This window comes from Homarus americanus, unplaced genomic scaffold, assembly GCF_018991925.1.
Source record: "Homarus americanus isolate GMGI-L3 unplaced genomic scaffold, GMGI_Hamer_2.0 scaffold2539, whole genome shotgun sequence".
Taxonomy (NCBI): Eukaryota; Metazoa; Arthropoda; class Malacostraca; order Decapoda; family Nephropidae; genus Homarus; species Homarus americanus.
This window is the reverse complement of record NW_024725489.1, coordinates 4,714,253-4,731,916: the sequence shown is the minus strand read 5'-3', so window position 1 is coordinate 4,731,916 and position 17,664 is coordinate 4,714,253. Positions and strand designations below refer to the sequence as shown.

The window sequence follows — 17,664 nt, the reverse complement described above, 5'->3', positions numbered from 1 at the left end:
GAGAGGACACTGGTTGTGGGCCACAGCCTTAATTATCCCCAACCATTAAGACTTGAGACCAGTTTTAATGGGTGTCACTTCTAATGGGCACCAACCCCTATTAGTTAGAATAGGCTGGGACTTCTGATAGACAAAGACATTTACCAAAGATTAAATTAACTTGAACGAACCATTACAAGCATCCTTCATAAACTGAATCAAACACTCACAACATCCTGAGAAGACTACACCATAAGATATATTCAGCAGTTTGTGGGAGTATAAATGAGATTCTCTTACCTTTTGAGTCCTTGTTTCCTGGTTTACTTGCTCCACCACTGGCAGAGAGGGTAGTTTTAACTGGCGTAGTGACTGAGGACGGTGTTGCCATGGAGGTTCTGTTGGTGCCTGATGTACCTTGAGATAGGCTGTTGTTGAGAAAAGTATTTGTATTTGCACTCTGGTTGTTCATACCACCAGAATTTATGCTCTGAAATGACCTATAAGTAGTAGTGGTGGTCGTGGTGGTGTTTGAGCTCGACTTATTTCCCGTGTTAGAGGTAAAGATGTTTGAAGAACCGTGACTTGTGTTGGAGAATCCCCCACCAGTGGTACTGGAGCTGGAGGGGAACATGGCACAAGGGCCAGTGTTGGAGAAGCCGCTGGCTGTGTTGCTGGAGACACAGGAAGGGCTGCTCATTGACATGGTCCCCGTTGACCCGGACTTGGATGCCGTGCTTGAGTTACCTGAAAACTTTGTTGAGGGATGAGGTATTCCTACAGGAGGCGTGGCTGCATCACTGGTTCGACGTGAGGAAGATCTACTGGACTGGGAGTCTTCTGAAGTTCCTCCGGACCAACCACCCTCTGTAAAAATCAATACTTAATGCACTATAATGGTACTGAAATACCTTCTAGGATGTTTGCTGAGGGGCACTGTAAAATTACCTGACAAGCATTACTTTTTCCAAATGGTCAAGAACTTTTTAATTCAACAGTTGAATTGTGGAAATGCTGTAACATCTCAAAATTGTGCTTATCCATCTGGGACTCCACATATAAATACAGTGTGATAAAGTTGATACAGTACATACATCATGAATACTATACATATCAGAACATATATGTGTGTTTGCATGTGAAGTGTACCATATGTATGGACGGGCATGCAGTACGTGTTTTGTGTGTGTGTGTGTGTGTGTGTGTGTGTGTGTGTGTGTGTGTGTGTGTGTGTGTTTGTTCAATGGGTCTACCAACTCCTAATCCCTGATCTGTAATAACTCTTTCTTTTCACAGCTTAAAACCAAGGTAACGATGAACATTATTTAAAGAAGCAAGAACAAGCTGACAATGCTTGGCTAACTTGTTAAGGGGCAGAGCACGCACGCACGCACCCACACACACAACACCATCTGTGAGGGAATTACTACACCACGTGAGGTCCCTCATAACACCATCTGTGAGGGAATTACTACACCACATGAGGTCCTTCCTAACACCACCTGTGAGGGTGTTACTACACGTGAGGTCCTTCCTAACACCACCTGTGAGGGAATTACTACACGTGAGGTCCTTCCTAACACCACCTGTGAGGGAATTACACCATGTGAGGTCCTTCCTAACACCATCTGTGAGGGTGTTACTACACGTGAGGTCCTTCCTATCACCACCTGTGAGGTCCTTCCTAACACCATCTGTGAGGGAATTACCACACCACGTGAGGTCCTTTCTAACACCACCTGTGAGGGTGTTACTACACGTGAGGTCCTTCCTAACACCACCTGTGAGGTCCTTCCTAACACCATCTGTGAGGGAATTACTACATGTGAGGTCCTTCCTAACACCATCAGTGAGGGTGTTACTACACTACGTGTCTGCTGTTCAACACCTCAGCACACATGATCTAAGTGACCTCCACTGTAAACATTAATCTGTATGTTCACTGTATGTTCCTTTACCTTTCTCTAATGTAGGCTTTTGTTAAACCACCAATGTCAATGTATGTAATAAGTCATTTATGTCCAATGTAAATTTTCAGCCTACGGGCTGCAGAGCATTTTCAATAAACCGTTAATAATTATTATCACCCACCCACCCACTAAAGAAAGAGAGAGAAAAAAAGGAGCAAGCCAACCTAGTCCTGTCAAGTGGCAGAGTTTGGGTTAACCACAGAGAAAGGTGGAGTTGAACACACTGGCAAGCACATGTTTCCCGATATACTGTACAGTACCTCAAATCACCGTCATCATCATTAATGTTTTACGCCTCTTTTCTGTTTCTCGGATATTTTGTATTCATTGAGTTTAACTTCATAAATTATTAAAAAAAAAAAAAAAAAAAATTAATTAAGAGACGAGACAACACAAAATTCCCTAATTTCAGATTTCGTTTTGAGTCAGTGTTTATAAGTGCAGTACAGCATTGTCCCTATATTGTCACTTTAAACTACTGTAGATGCAGAAGGTGTGGCAACACTTCTCGTAATAAGGAATGACATCATCCTCCCCCAAAAAACTTAACTCGAGAAACATTAAAAAAAAAGGAATCACCATATTGACCACACTGAATGGATGTACAGTACTGTACTAGTAATAAAAATTCCATAAACTTTCCCACAAACATCATAAAATATTTATTTATAATTAATATCTATCAAGTTTGCTTCTGAATAACTACAGTGGTGTCCAACAAAGTACAGTATATGAGGAAAATGTTGAGACAGAAAGCTGGGAAATATATCACTCTCCAGACAACTCTCCTCTGAATGAGTCGCAAGTCAAATGGTCTACAGTTCTAATGGCCCCTTATGGAACCTAACCTCTAACCTAACTTAATCTAACCTTACCTAACTAACCCTTAGTATTTGGGTCCATAAAAGACTGAGGCCCTTCAAAGCTGGGGCCCAATCTTAATGGTAGGGTTTAATTAGGTTCAACTGGGGCCTGATTGACTGGTCACCCTCTAAAAATTGGATGACCTACTTTTCTCCCCAGTTAAAGTTTTTCTTATTTAGAAGGAGAATTAATCAAACAAAAACGAAATAAATACCTAAACATCAGAAATTCAAGTACCTCACAACTATAACGGAACAAAAGTGAAAATAAGAGTACTGAACTAGGATCGGGTTATCAGAGATGAAACTGTGTTCACAAATAACATGAACCTCTCCAAACTTGCTAAAGTAGATTACAGATGAAATACAAGTTATCATTGGTCAGTGATACTTGGAAAGAATTGAACTAAACGTTAGGAGTGTCTGAAGGATTCTTGATGTGTTGGTAACCCTGTGTCATAAAGGGTAAGGACTAAGAAATATACACAGTTAAAACTGACCGTGCGGGTGACTGTGAGGGTAGAGGGGTCGAGGGCGCTGGCCAACACCAGATGGCTGGACGAGACTCAGTGCTTGTTCCTCCTGGCTCAGGGCCGAGGCTACTACTCGCACCACGTCCTCATCAGCCTGGGCGGTGACATGTTGATATAAATAAATCACCAAAATACAGAGACTTTAAATTGATAAACAAACTTAGTTAACACATAGAGGAAAATGAAGACACACACCAACGCCAGACATAATACATTATTTAACTTTGATGTTCCCACCTGAGTGAGAGGCTTGTTGGGCGCTCTGAGTCGTCGCAAGATGAGGGCGTGTAGTTTGTGCCTCAGCTGTAGGGCCAGATGGGCAGCTTGAGGGTCACCCAAGAATTGTATCCAGTTGTCAATCCTCACCAGACAGCTCAGACCTACTGGCCGGTCCTCACTCTCACTGTCACTGCTACAGTCACCACTACTTCCTGAGTACGAAAAAAAATATAAATTGTACGGTATCATCCACTCTAATGTGTGTTTGTGCAGCAACTTATGGACTACAAATATGGTCTATGGCAGCAACAAGTCTAAAGTTTAATACAAGTTATGAAAAAAAAAAAAAAAAAATTCACATCAGACATATTATTCTGCAGACATGAGTGCATCTTTTATATGCCAAGTCAAAAGGATATTTTTCTTTAGATAACTTGATGTGTGATAAATTGACCTGTGCTGCATCATTAAGTTAAAGGAAGTCAGTTGTCTTCTCCATGTTAAATATCCCCAAATGTTGTGTACCTTAAACACAGGACAGTGATGGTTACAGGTATACTGACACACACACACAGACTGACTGACTGAATGGAAATGTGGTCCAGCTTGATTAGACTTATATTCCAATGACTAGGTTAAGCTAGGTTAGGTTAGCTTAGGGTTCAATAAGACCAAGTATTATAAAAGTGCGATTCAATGCAAATTATCCCAGATTTTGTTATTCCAGGAAAACTAAATATAAGGAAGTAAGAATACCCAGTACAGTATTGTTACAACACTAATCAATATTTTCTTCCTTACATGAGAGAGAAAGACCTGGACTCATACTCACGGCTCGAGGGTTCCGACAGGGCGTCCAGAGGTAGTCGCATCGGGCCAGCAAGAAGCAGGACTGTGAGGGGGGACACTAACGTCACAGTTCGGACATGTGCAACAACTCCGATACGCACCATCTCGTCATACACCAACCAATCAGAGGGCAGAGAGCTGACCAAGGCACGATGAGCAACACTGAGTGAGCCTTGGTTATTATTAGCAGCATCTAAGAGAGACGACGTAGGATGCAACCTCACCTTACTTTCCTTTCTGTAATAACAAACACATCACCATCAACATCATCATTATCATCATCAATCATCATCATCATCATCATCATCATCATCATCATTATCATCATCAATCATCATCATTATCATCATCATCACTGTTGCAGCCATTTTCCATGCTTGTGTGGCTTAACCTTGACCTACTCCTACCTCTCTCTCTCCTTGTTATTCTTGACCTACTCCTACCTCTCTCTCCTTGTTATTTTTGAACTACTCCTACCTCTCCCTCCTTGTTATTCTTGACCTACTCCTACCTCTCCCTCCTTATTATTCTTGACCTACTCCTACCGCTCTCTCCTTGATATTCTTGACCTACTCCTACCTCTCCCTTCTTGTTATTCTTGACCTACTCCTACCTCTCTCTCCTTGATATTCTTGACCTACTCCTACCTCTCCCTTCTTGTTATTCTTGACCTACTCCTACCTCTCCTCTCCTCTCCTCTCCACATTTTGACCCATGTCCCTCTTGATCCAACTGGTTTCCATTCTCTCTATATATCCATACCAGCTCAGCCTAACTCTTCATAAAAAAAATGCCAATACTGTCTCAATACTCAGCTGCCTTCTTAGCTCTGAACAGTGTTTCCTATTACAGTGTTGATACAGATTATTTCCCCCCACAATATAAGCCTTTTCCCATTATCAAATCTAAATTGACAAATAATGAGTAAAATAAGAGATTACAGTAAAGTGATAATTTAAAGCTTATTGGGAGTCACTTGAGATTATAAGATCCAAGAAAAACTAATCCTGAGTCTGAGTTTTATTTTTACTTTGTCATGGGCTCTGGTAGGTACACACACGAGCCACAGCCTTAACAGCGTGACCTACACTCATAACCAAGTCTCAGATGCAAACCTTAGATTAATATCAGTTAACAAATTTACATCATCACCCTTAGCCATTATCTTTGCTTCTCTCCCCCATCCCACTGTTGTTTTGGGAGGATCACAGAGGACAGGACCTGGTGGCTGAGTCCTGGATATTAAGTAGACCTTTAAGGAAGCCCTGAAGTTGGCCCCAATATAACAGGTCATAGATACACTGTTAACAGTTTCCTTTTGGACACGATCACCAACAGGAAGGAGACAAAACCTCAACTATGGAAGAAAGGGGAAGAAATTTGCCAGGGGGAGAGGGAGTAGTGCTGGGTCAGTCAGGAGGAGAGGGAGTAGTGCTGGGTCAGTCAAGAGGAGATGGGGTAGTGCTGGGTCAGTCAGGAGGAGAGGGAGTAGTGCTGGGTCAGTCAGGAGGAGAGGGAGTAGTGCTGGGTCAGTCAGGAGGAGAGGGAGTAGTGCTGGGTCAGTCAAGAGGAGAGGGAGTAGTGCTGGGTCAGTCAAGAGGAGAGGGAGTAGTGCTGGGTCAGTCAAGTAGTCAGTCAAGAGAGAGGGAGTAGTGCTGGGTCAGTCAGGAGGAGAGGAAGTAGTGCTGGGTCAGTCAAGAGGAGAGGAAGTAGTGCTGGGTCAGTCAAGAGGAGAGGAAGTAGTGCTGGGTCAGTCAGGAGGAGAGGGGGTAGTGCTGGGTCAGTCAAGAGGAGAGGAAGTAGTGCTGGGTCAGTCAAGAGGAGAGGAAGTAGTGCTGGGTCAGAGGAGTGAAGAAATAAATACTGTGAATTAATGTGGATAGCTGCGAGCAATATTCAATGGTTATGTGAATACAATTATAGAACAGAACAATGATAATGCTATATGGAGGTTTTAAGTACCCGATGTACCATCTAAGGAAAAAATATGACTTAAAGGAGTAGAAAAAACCAGTGAACGTAGCACTAAAACATTAACTTACTGTGTTCTCAACTGGCACTGGTCACGATCAACCCTTATTAGGTTGGGGTACATTCCTGATACCAGAGCAGCTTTGACCATGGCCCAGTTGTCACTGTTGCTATTCACATCTCTGTAAAGTAACACATCTCTAGTCATCCTGTGATACTGTACATTATGTATGGTGTGTTGTTAACAGTAAAATAAATAATTGAAACCCTGCAATTATGTGCAAATAAAGCTCTGTTAATGACACTGAACAAAACATGAGTGTACCTGATATCACCAGGTCCCCGGGCACGAACAAATCCAGCTCCCCGCAGCTGAGCCAGCACCTGGGACCGCATCCCGTGGATCATCTCCATGGTCGCCCCAGACACATAGTTACGATCACACCATCCACGCTCCCAGCCTTCACCACAAGCCTTCTGCCATGCCTAGTATAATAAAAGTTATCATTTTATTGATGGTAAATATTCCAGGACAGTCCCAGTACAGTAAACAATGGGTTACTGGTCTAATCACATTATTGTGTAATGTACAACAAAAGCTGCCATGGAAAGCGTTGGCACAACTGTGGAAATATATCTCCATAACTAATGTTGAACGTGATTTAGTATATTTTATCTTCTATTGGCTGTTATATATCTGCACAGTAGTCCAGTGTCACTTTTAGGAGGAGGATCAAAGAAAGGGAGATACTGTACAAGTGGCCAAAGACAAGTGTAAATAGTGACAAGGAAAGACTCACACAACAAATATAAATATTCACATATACTTCCTCAAATTACATACACTATATACACTATCATGTGACTCTTATCAGCCACACTGATGCACAATACTTCATATCACTACACTGTGCTTCGTCAGAATATCTCATAAGATCATACAGTATTTACAAATGGCAACTGTTCTTTCCCCAAGTCACATAGTACACTTACCTACTCATTCTTGTACTGTCCACCGACACTTACGGCAGGTCACTGTGACTACTCTGTGGCTAATAACTTACTAACTGGTGAAAAACAATTCATAATTAATCTGTATCTTGACTGTGATTGTCTTTATTGTTATCTGCCCTTGGAGTGATTCTATAGAAAGTTCCATTACAAACACACAAGAAAGAGTATAAAAACCACGAAGAAAGTGATTTTAAGTTATATGGTGTTCAGCCCAGAGCACCGCAACACCTCCACCAAACTTACCTGGCCACTAGACTAAACCTGAATCTTGTGGGTTGGGAGTCTAGTGTACAGGTACTATCAACTCAGCAAACAACATACAGTTCAGCAAGACTAAATAATGTGGACATATATACCTCAAAATCCTGGAAAACTCAAGATCTAATATGACCTGTTTGGTAATATTTATTTTTTTATAATTCCGACAGTGTAAATATATCCTAAGCATTCCGACGTCATATTATCTTCAGGTAATAATCACCTCAAGATAACCACACGGCTCATTTGGACCAGTATGGAGGAACCTGGGAGGACTTGGGTAATACTTATACGACCGGCTGATCTTACTGAGATACTGTTTACCCAACACCTAACCACCCATCCATTCAGTGGGTGTTAGGAGAAGCATTAGCCTATTCTCTATCTACTGTCTCACTACTCAATATCTTCCATCAGTGTTCAGAATTATACCAGAATGTTTTATCAACATCGGTCCTCCGTTGATAATCTTCAACGTGTGAAACGACAAGGGTAGGTCCAATGTCCAGCCAGGGAAGCACGGATATGGATAGCACAGAAAAAGAGGAATCGCCGAGATTTCTAAGCAAGGTGAAGAAGCTTAGAAACTGCACCAGTCATCTAGTAAAAAGAAAGGTATTATATGGCATGACATTATCCAGAATAAAGACAAGATTAGAAAGTTTGATGAATATTGAATAAGAAAGTGGTGTTCCTCTATTACGGATATTCAACGGACAATACGCAATAATGGTTCTGTGGTTCAGCAGAAAAGGTACAGTAGTCATACAATACGGTACAGTATACGGTAATATCTCCGTTAGCAAGAATCCATCAAATCCAGAACTCTCCGATAGCCGAAATGAAATTTTCCGAGCGGCACATTTTCTGGAGAATTCCAAGAAAATTTTTCCGATACCCGGAAAATTCCGGGGATGGGGGGAGTTTTTTTCCGGGTTTGAGAGATGAAAATCAGGTACATTTTCTGGAAATTGAGAAATATTTTCCGTTACCAGAAAAATTCTGGGGATGAGGGATATTTTTCCGGGTCCGAGAGGCAATGTAACGGGCAATTTCTGGAACTTCTGAGAAAATTTTTCCGTTACCCGGAAAATTCCATGGATGCGGGATTTTTTCCGGCATTGAGAGAGTCGTTTCGTTACCCAGAAATCTCTCATTCCCGGAAGTGCTCTGCACCAATTGTTCCGGCTAAAAAGGATATCACTGGACTAAACTGTTCTTGCATTAGTCCCCTATTATCTTCCAGTGTTTGTAATTTGTTTAAGTCTTTTAATCTTCTTTCATCTCATATGTATGTATTTCTATTGTTTTTTACTTTTAGTGTATATCAGAGCACTAAAACTTTCATAAAATATTAAAAATGATATAATTTATACCTTTTATGAAACTACAGTACAGTCTCTCCTCGACTTATAACAACTCGGACATATGACGGCAATGGTCGTATAAAATATTTTTCACATTATGTATTTTCGAGTCCCGACCGTTAGTGATCGCGCTGTGTACTGACAAAATTTTCGTTTGTAATTCCCTTTAAAATGGCTGGCAAACGTAAAAGTGAGAGTTCTCGTGGTGCTGAGAAGAAAAAGAGACACCCATTTTAGAATTTCTATGTATTATTTTCGCCTTTTCGACTTATGACCTGGTCGTCGGGACAGAACCCAGTCGTAAGTCGAGGACTGACTGTATTTACATACCACATTTTCCCTCATTTAATCAGAGTTAATGAGGTCTTAAAGTATACCTATAACCATGAGTATTGTCGTCGTACCTGGAACGCCTTCAGAAGAACCATGTGGTCGCTGAACGTCCCTGAGGTAAATTTTCTCCGCACTGCACTGGCATTTCTCTTCTCACTGGGATGCTTTGGTAGTGTAAAAGGATCTCTGGATGGGTAAGAAAGGAAGAGAAATATCAGATACCAAACAAATCTAAAATTATATCTCTTAACACACACACGAAAGGAACTCCACCTCATGACTTAATTCTTTGTCAGTGTACCAGACTTTGAAAAGGACAATATAGTACAGTACCTTCATCTTGCTCCATGGATTGACCCATATCAAATTTGTCTAAATACAGATACCTAATGGTTTATAGAGATCATACACCCATACTATACTATACATACATACAGTATATACAGTATAACAACTAATAAACAAACTAAGTCTTTAATTCACACAGATAAAAGAGTTGAAAATCATAACCATTTTCTAGTAAGATTTTAACCTCTCACTTGTAAGCCTTAACCATTCACTTGTAAACCTTTTACCACTCACTTGTAAGCTAAACAAGCAGCAACTGTCAGGACGGGATCGAGACACTTGAGCACCGTAGCTGTGATGACCATCTTAGCCAGGCGAGGCGGTAATGGCAGGTCCAGTAGGTGGTGACCCAGCTCAGTCACGTCCTCCCAACCATCCAGAGCATCCATACTCTACAACAAATACTTTCATTATTGTAGAAGTATTCTCCCAACCATCCAAAGTGGTCCTGTGATGTTGGTGTGATTCCATACTCATTACTCTTACCAAATGGAAAATATAATTAACTGGGTGAACAATAATAATAATAATAATAATAATAATAATAATAATAATAATAATAAAAAGAAAAAAAGAAAAAGAACATAAGTCAGTCAGTAGATACCTTGAGTAACTGAACTGCATTACGGATGACCATAAACGCAGGAGCCTCGGGCGCCCGTGCCAGGAAGTCTGCTATGGGCATGTTGGCTGGTGCTAGAAGTTTAGTATGTAGACACAACTCCTGGGGGTGAGGAGGAAAAAAAATCATCAATAAAAGTGGTTTACAAATTAGGTGAAGAAGGTGGGCATGTTGGTGGTGTGTGAGCTACTGCTGAGACATGGTGGTGTGTGAGCTACTGCTGAGGCATGTTGGTGGTGTGTGAGCTACTGCTATGAGACATGAATACAGGTAGAGCAAAAGAAACACAAGACCATCATCACGGAAGGGAAACACCCCAGCAGAAAACATGTTACTTTAGCTACGATGAATAAATGACAGCGGAATAAAAAATCTGTTGATCCCCACTTAAGCTGCCCAGTACCAAAGTAAATGTTTTTTTTTTAAATAGGGAGGGAGGGAGGGAGGGAGGGAGGGAAATCTTTATATTGATATTGGTATATTTATTTTACCTAATGACCACCCACTAGAAGTGGCCATGCCAAGGGAAAGAGGCCCGTGACCTGGGTAGAATCCCTCCATTGTTCTTGATAATTTTGTCAAGGGTTATTTTGAAGCCCAGTATTGTTCTTGATTACAGAGCTTCAGCTGGTAGACCAATCCATAGGTTTGCTACCCTCTGTGTGAAAAAGCATTTCATTACGTTCATTCCGCAAAATAATTTGGCAAGTTTGTAGTTATGTTCCCTTGCGTTAATGGTGTCCTGGGTTTACGTCTTCCATCCCTTTCAGGATTTTGAGCGTTTCAATGAGATCTGCACTATTATACCTTGTCTGAAGGGTTGTTAGTCCTAAGGCCCTCAGTCTACTTGGATAATCGAGATGACATAGTTCCAGAATCCTCTTAGTCACTCTGTGTTGAATCTTTTATGGAGGTAGGGTTCCCATGCCTGTATACAGTAATCCAGACGAGGGCATACAGTACAGCACTTGAGAATTGTAGAGTTGAAAGAGCATTTTCCTGCCTTTGTATTCAAAGGTATGTTCCATAAGTTCCAAATCTCAATTTGCTTTTCTCACTGCTGCCCCCACTTCTTGTGCTGTTTTCAGTGACTGATCTATCACAATAACTAGATCTTTCTCCTTATTGACAGTATCCAGGAAAGTGATACTAACAGAATAGTTGTGATTAATGTTGTTGTATCATAAGTGTAGGGTTTTGAATTTTGTAATTTTAAAGAGCATTTGCAAGTCTCTCTGCATTGTTGCGACATCGTCTTGACTTGCTACCTTCCCAAATATCTTTGTCTCGTCTGCAAACTTGACAATGTAGCTAGGTATATTTTCATCTATATGTCATTTATGTAGATCACAAACAGGGCAGGTGCGAAGATCAAGTTTTGTGGTACTTCACTGTGTACAAAGAAATGTATATTCCCTTTATGTGTTTGCCCTGAGGACAATTATTTCTTTTACCTGTAATATTATACAGTGTGTGTGTGTGTGTGTGTGTGTGTGTGTGTGTGTGTGTGTGTGTGTGTGTGTGTAGACACACACTAAACACATATAAATAAATAATAACCAGAGAATCCTCTCACAAATAATCAGAAACAAATTTAATAAAAATGTGACAGTATACCCTCAAGTCCGTTGTCTATTACAGTACTTTATTAATAGAGCACGGACTTGAGGGTAGACTCACATTTTTAATAAATTTGTTTCTGATTATGTGAAAGGATTTTCTGATTATTATTTATTTATAGAGTAAAACCTCGATTAACCGACTTTCGGATTAACTGTCAATCCCGAACTCCTAAAAAGAATTTTTTTTTTTTTTACGGGGATTAGCCCACCCGGGCACAGGTCACTGACCCACATCGGGGCCTGGGGGGCGATAATGTAATAATATTAATAATGATAATGATAATAATAATAGTAATAAAGAACCATAAATAAATGCAAAAATGAAAAAAAATCAAGAATGAGAAGCAATATATATGTGTTGTGTTGTCAATAGTAAGAGAAGCAATTGAGACCCTGCAATTGTGTGTAAATGAGGTAGAAAGTCGGATCAGCAACCTGGGACTTGGTCACAATTTTTGTGATGACATACGTTCTTTGACTTTTCCATTTTTTATTCACGGTTTCTGTGCTGGTTCATATTTATTTACTAAAGTGGTTAATGTTTTAAAGCAAATTCTATTGAAATATGAATGGCAAATGAACAAAAATGAATAGAGGGAATTAAATGAGGTAGGTTAGGGAAAGGTACTTTGAAAATGTATGTTTTATTTCCGTAGACTTTATGTACTATTAACTGACCTTTCGGATTATCCGTCGGCCCCTTCCCCCCATATGTGGTCGGTTAATCGAGGTTTTACTGTATGTGTTTTGTGTGTGTGTGTGTGTGTGTGTGTGTGTGTGTGTGTGTGTGTGTGTGTGTGTGTGTGTCTACACACACACACGTATTTACAATACAGGTAAAGGAAATTACTGTCTCTAGAACAAATGGCTCCCTGTCCCAGCCACAAAAATGCCAGCAACTTTAAAATTACCCAGACATTCTTGGCTACATCCAAGGTGTCATCTGCGAATAACCGAGAACCGCGAAGTAAAAATCCGCGAACTTGGGGGCACCCCCCCTGTACCTGCATTTTATTGACTTGATTTATTTTTTATTTTCACTTACAGTATTGTATTTTGTCATTCTATTTATTATTTTGTCTTAAATTAAGTGGTTTATATGTATTGTAAGTACGGTATGCATATAGAGTACCATGTGTTCCAACTTACGTACAAATCCGACTTATTTATTTACCTTAATATTAATGTTATCCCCATAAAAGACTTCTTACAAATCTATAATAAAGTTATTATACACCTGCAAAGTTCTTACACACCTGTAAAGGAGTTCTTAGAATTTCAGGTGTCTGATGAGGCTGCAGGGAGCTGTATCTGCTGCGGGAGAACAGGTGGTAGCAGATGCCGGGCTGACACCTTCCTGCCCGCCCTCGACGCTGTTGACTAGATGCCTGAGATATCCACACTGCACGTAGGCAAGACACACCCACCATCGAGTCATAACTCATCTGTAAAGAAACGTGCATAAAATATAAGTAAGCAATATATTTTTGGCACTTGTGGTGAGGTTGATTATTTCTGTAAATCAGGTCAAAGTTCTAAAATGCTTACCAAAATTATAAGATTCTTTAAGTTGATCTTGTCTTCTCTCAATTTTCCTTTAATATCTTTTAAGATATCAAGTCAACTGTATAAGTGGAAGAGTATTTAATAGGCCTGTGCACTTCACTTTAAGCTAGGACTAACATAAGACTTTTGTTGTGGGTAAAAAGTCAAACCAAAGATAAAACTCCACAAGATTGAAACTAAGATCCTGTCTGCCAGATCATGCCACTAAAACAGTGCGTGGAGAAAGTAACTTGACTTTACCTATAACTACAGGTGCTATACTCAATGGCACAACCTTAAAACCTGGCATATTCTTCTCCTCTGTAACAATATATGTTGTATTAAGTATTTTCTTCCAATATAATCTAGTCTCATCCACATTAAACACCAGCGCTGGCATACAACCCTCCTCAACGATGATGTTTGTATCTTTAAAAGTTTGTAGTAGAGGAACACCTGTTTAACACCAGTATAACACGATTTTCTGGCAAACTCAACGACTGAATTTCATTAAAAGCCCAAAGTCCGAAGTATCAGTCCAGGTAGTCTGAGGGCCAAACACAGGACAGCTCGAGTGATCATTTTTCTATTGCTCTATCAATTTTATATTAAACATGTAAATTATTATTAGGATCTTTATGCCTAGAGGCTACAGGCAGTAGTGACATTACATTATTACTATGCGTTAATTCTTAAAAATTTTGTTGCAAGAGCATTTTTATTCAGAGTAATTAAGTACTTTATAAATCTGTTACTCTTTACTTTTAATTGAAGTAACATGAAGAAAGAGTATTTCTTATTTTATATGAATAAGTTTTTCTAAGAGTAACCGTACTTTGACTCGAGTAACTTTTCCCAGTATTTTGTCCAATTACTGTACGTGTACTGTAGAGTATATCTTTATTAAAAGTAAGTAGAACAATAGATATTCAATATGATTGAATTCGCGGTTTATAGGTTATATCACGCCATCTATGGACGAGAATATATCACCGAGTTTCCAGTTACTCTTTGTTTTGGTTCTAATTTTAATGAATTTTCTTACTTCACAAGCCATGTCACATGTGGAGAGGGTATAAGTAGCAGTGCTTGGTTCCTGGGCGACAGTGGTACTCTCCAGGATACCACACAAGGATATACATTGGCTGTGTTCTCTGGAAGGTGGTGGTATTATTATTATTATCTGTCACTGTAAGAGGTGCCATCACTAAGGGAATATATGAAGCTTCTAGTCATGTTTGTTACTTGGATTGTTTGTCTCGGTGACTTGATTCATGTTCCTTGTGAGACTCCTACTCCTCCACCTTCACTTACTCTTATCCATGACACATTTCTGAGTGCTAGTGATGCCTGTACATTGTTTACCCTTGTATTATTATCAACCTAAGGTTATTATTATTAATCTTGAGTTACATGACATCATTCTAAGCACTAACACAGATATTAGTCATTTATAATGGAATATTAACTGTTCATGGAGTGACGTTCAATAAACCCTACACTTGCCGCCTGTACTCCACCCATCCTGTAGGAGTGAGCTACTGTTACAGTACTTTATAAACTCTATCTCTCTCTCCTTCTCTACCTGGTCCCCTTCTCTCACCTCTGAAGATATATTTTAGTTCGTGAGGAACAAATCCGTCAGAAACCAATGTACTTGAATCAAAATAGCTACTTACTTCCTTGACTTTACCAGCGTCCACGACATAAACGACGTCATTGATGGTCACGCTGGTCTCGGCGATGTTGGTGGACAGTATGATCTTCCGGACCCCTGGTGGTGCAGACCGGAACACTCTCTTCTGGTCGCTTGACTGTCAAATAAACAAATTTGAAAACATGTCCCAAAACAACATTAATGTAATTTTTATATGACAGTAATTTTTTTTATACAGTTGAGAGAGAGAGAGAGTGTACATACCTGCATACTAGAATGTAAACAAAAGAGACAGTATTTGCCCCCTACGAGATACTGTTTCTCCTCAGCGATGATGCGGTCCCTCAGGGTGACTATGTCGTCGTACCCCGGCAGGAAGATGAGAATAGCACCTGCGTCGAGGACATAAACGCATTAATTACCAACTCCTGCAAGTCCTGAGTTGCATATTTCTTGTCAACACATCATGTTCCATTACCTAGGTGGCTGGAATCTTTGAATGTTACTGTTTATTTCTGCCTTTGCTTATCTTCTTCTATTTCCTCATTTTCTAACATCCCCTTTGCTCATAGTTGGTGAAGCAAATCTAGTTCATGTCACAATATATATTGTGGTGTAAGAGTAATGCCCTCTAACATAACTCATTACTGTATGATGGGATGAAAATGAAGGAAGAGTCTATGTTGATCTGGATTCCAGCCACCCCGCACCAGTGTAAGGATGTATACAGTACTTGTTGGAGCCAAGCATAACATCTGAGGCACTCCAGCTCAGAGGTATAACTCTTTAAAAGTAATAAATGTTCAGTATCTTGTGATTTTCTTTTAAATTTGAGCTTTTGATCTCTAAATTATGATGGTATAAAGGAAAAGTAAATTCATGCACAAATAATGATGACGTGATTATTAGCTTATGATTCATATTTACCCAGTAGAGGCACTTCAAAACTTGGTAATCTTAAACAGCTCTTTCTTGCAGTCGTTACTTTTGTTACTTGCCTATTTCTGATCTGCAGCGACTCCTATAGACTGTATTTATATGCCTGTATATTGTGTTTATCCCTCACACAACCCTTTACTCCCAGGTAAACCAGAAGCAACAAAGACTCTCCACTTAAAATTGCTACATGTAATGGTTAATGTTGCAGAAAATATTGATAACATCCACTGAGAGAGAAAGAACGAGGCATTATGAAGTAGTTCCTTCACCTGGGGGCTGAGCAGTGTGAAGCTTGTAGCAGAGTGAGTGGACCAGGTCAATGTCAACAACCTCATCAGACACCGAGTGGTGGTAAGAGTCCAACATCCTCTTGTCCTCCAGGCTAAGCTCAGCAGGCGGTGCAGCTGGCGTGGAGCCTCGTAGACCTCCCTTGTTTGGAGCAGGACTACCTTTACCAGTCAGGGACAACAGATCCACACCTTCACAAGCACTTTAGTGTGTGAGAAAAATAAAGTCAAATGGAAACTTCAATAAGGATCAGGATGAGAAATGTTTAATTATAAAGAACACAAAGTAGCCAAATATGTGATTCATCCAACGACCTCTTCAATAAAATGTGTACTACAGTTACTTAGATTTTCTATGTGTACATATGAAACAGTTATACACATGGAGAGTATATCTTTCCGTTTACAGAGTAGCAAGTGATCAGTCTCCTCACCTGTATGCATGTAGTAAATCTAAAGCTTCTTGTTGGCCAGTAGAATTGGCCCAACTGGCAGCGGTCCAATCATTAGCAGCTCGCAAGGTGAGAGATGCTCCAAGGGCTAGAAGCTGCTCCACTATGTCCACGCGACCTCGGCCAGAAGCAACCATGAGAGGGGTCGCCCAAGTCTCTGAGTGCTGTGGAATGTTGATTAAACTGATGATTAAGCACCCTAAAGCTACCTGGGAGAGGGGGGGGGTTAGGTTAGGTCAGCATTAGGGTGGGTAGGATTAGGTTAGGTCAGCATTAGGGTCGGTAATCTTAAGGTGATACAAGCTAGAGAGCTAATCTTCACGTAGTCTAGTTATATAAAAAAAATTACTCTACTCATTACCTATATGAACATATGGTTTTTAAATATCTATTTTTCCTCTCTCAGGTCTACTCCCACCATAATGCAGGTTGAGGTGCAGGTAGAGTCAAGAACACACAAACTCTCCCTTTCATATCTAGCCATTCAGGCAGTTCTTTGTTATGACATTCATTATCCAGTGATAGTATTGGAGAAAACCTGCCTTATTTGGTGATGGAAGTGGTACTACTCTCAGTGCAACTAAGACAACTCGTACTAGAAGTACTGTGATAGAAAAAATGGAAAAGATGCTGGGAATGTGGATGGAGTACCAGAATTAATGTAATGCGCCTGTGAGCCTTATGGTTATCCAGCATAAGGCCAGATCCTTGTTTGATGACATAAAGAAAGATAAGGGTGAAGGATCAAAGGAAGAGACCTTTACGGCCAGCCGAGGCTGGTTTCAATGATTTAAGCGTCGGTATAACTTCCACAACATAAAGATGACTGTTGAAGC

General features: G+C 40.2%; 1 protein-coding gene across 1 annotated transcript in view; it reads right to left on the bottom strand.

Annotated features, from left to right (window-relative positions):
- The window catches only part of LOC121865031 (3'-5' RNA helicase YTHDC2-like), a 49,116-nt gene that overhangs the window by 10,696 nt on the left and 20,756 nt on the right, over positions 1 to 17,664 (bottom strand). The window contains exons 12-25 of the mRNA XM_042364347.1: positions 16,811 to 16,992; positions 16,359 to 16,579; positions 15,415 to 15,542; positions 15,173 to 15,307; positions 13,205 to 13,393; positions 10,309 to 10,428; positions 9,939 to 10,096; positions 9,428 to 9,542; positions 6,710 to 6,870; positions 6,456 to 6,566; positions 4,397 to 4,650; positions 3,583 to 3,776; positions 3,313 to 3,439; positions 280 to 846 (exon numbers count right to left, since the gene is read on the bottom strand). Coding sequence (XP_042220281.1) covers positions 280 to 846; positions 3,313 to 3,439; positions 3,583 to 3,776; positions 4,397 to 4,650; positions 6,456 to 6,566; positions 6,710 to 6,870; positions 9,428 to 9,542; positions 9,939 to 10,096; positions 10,309 to 10,428; positions 13,205 to 13,393; positions 15,173 to 15,307; positions 15,415 to 15,542; positions 16,359 to 16,579; positions 16,811 to 16,992 — 2,662 coding nt within the window. The remainder of the gene's footprint in view (positions 1 to 279; positions 847 to 3,312; positions 3,440 to 3,582; positions 3,777 to 4,396; positions 4,651 to 6,455; positions 6,567 to 6,709; positions 6,871 to 9,427; positions 9,543 to 9,938; positions 10,097 to 10,308; positions 10,429 to 13,204; positions 13,394 to 15,172; positions 15,308 to 15,414; positions 15,543 to 16,358; positions 16,580 to 16,810; positions 16,993 to 17,664) is intronic.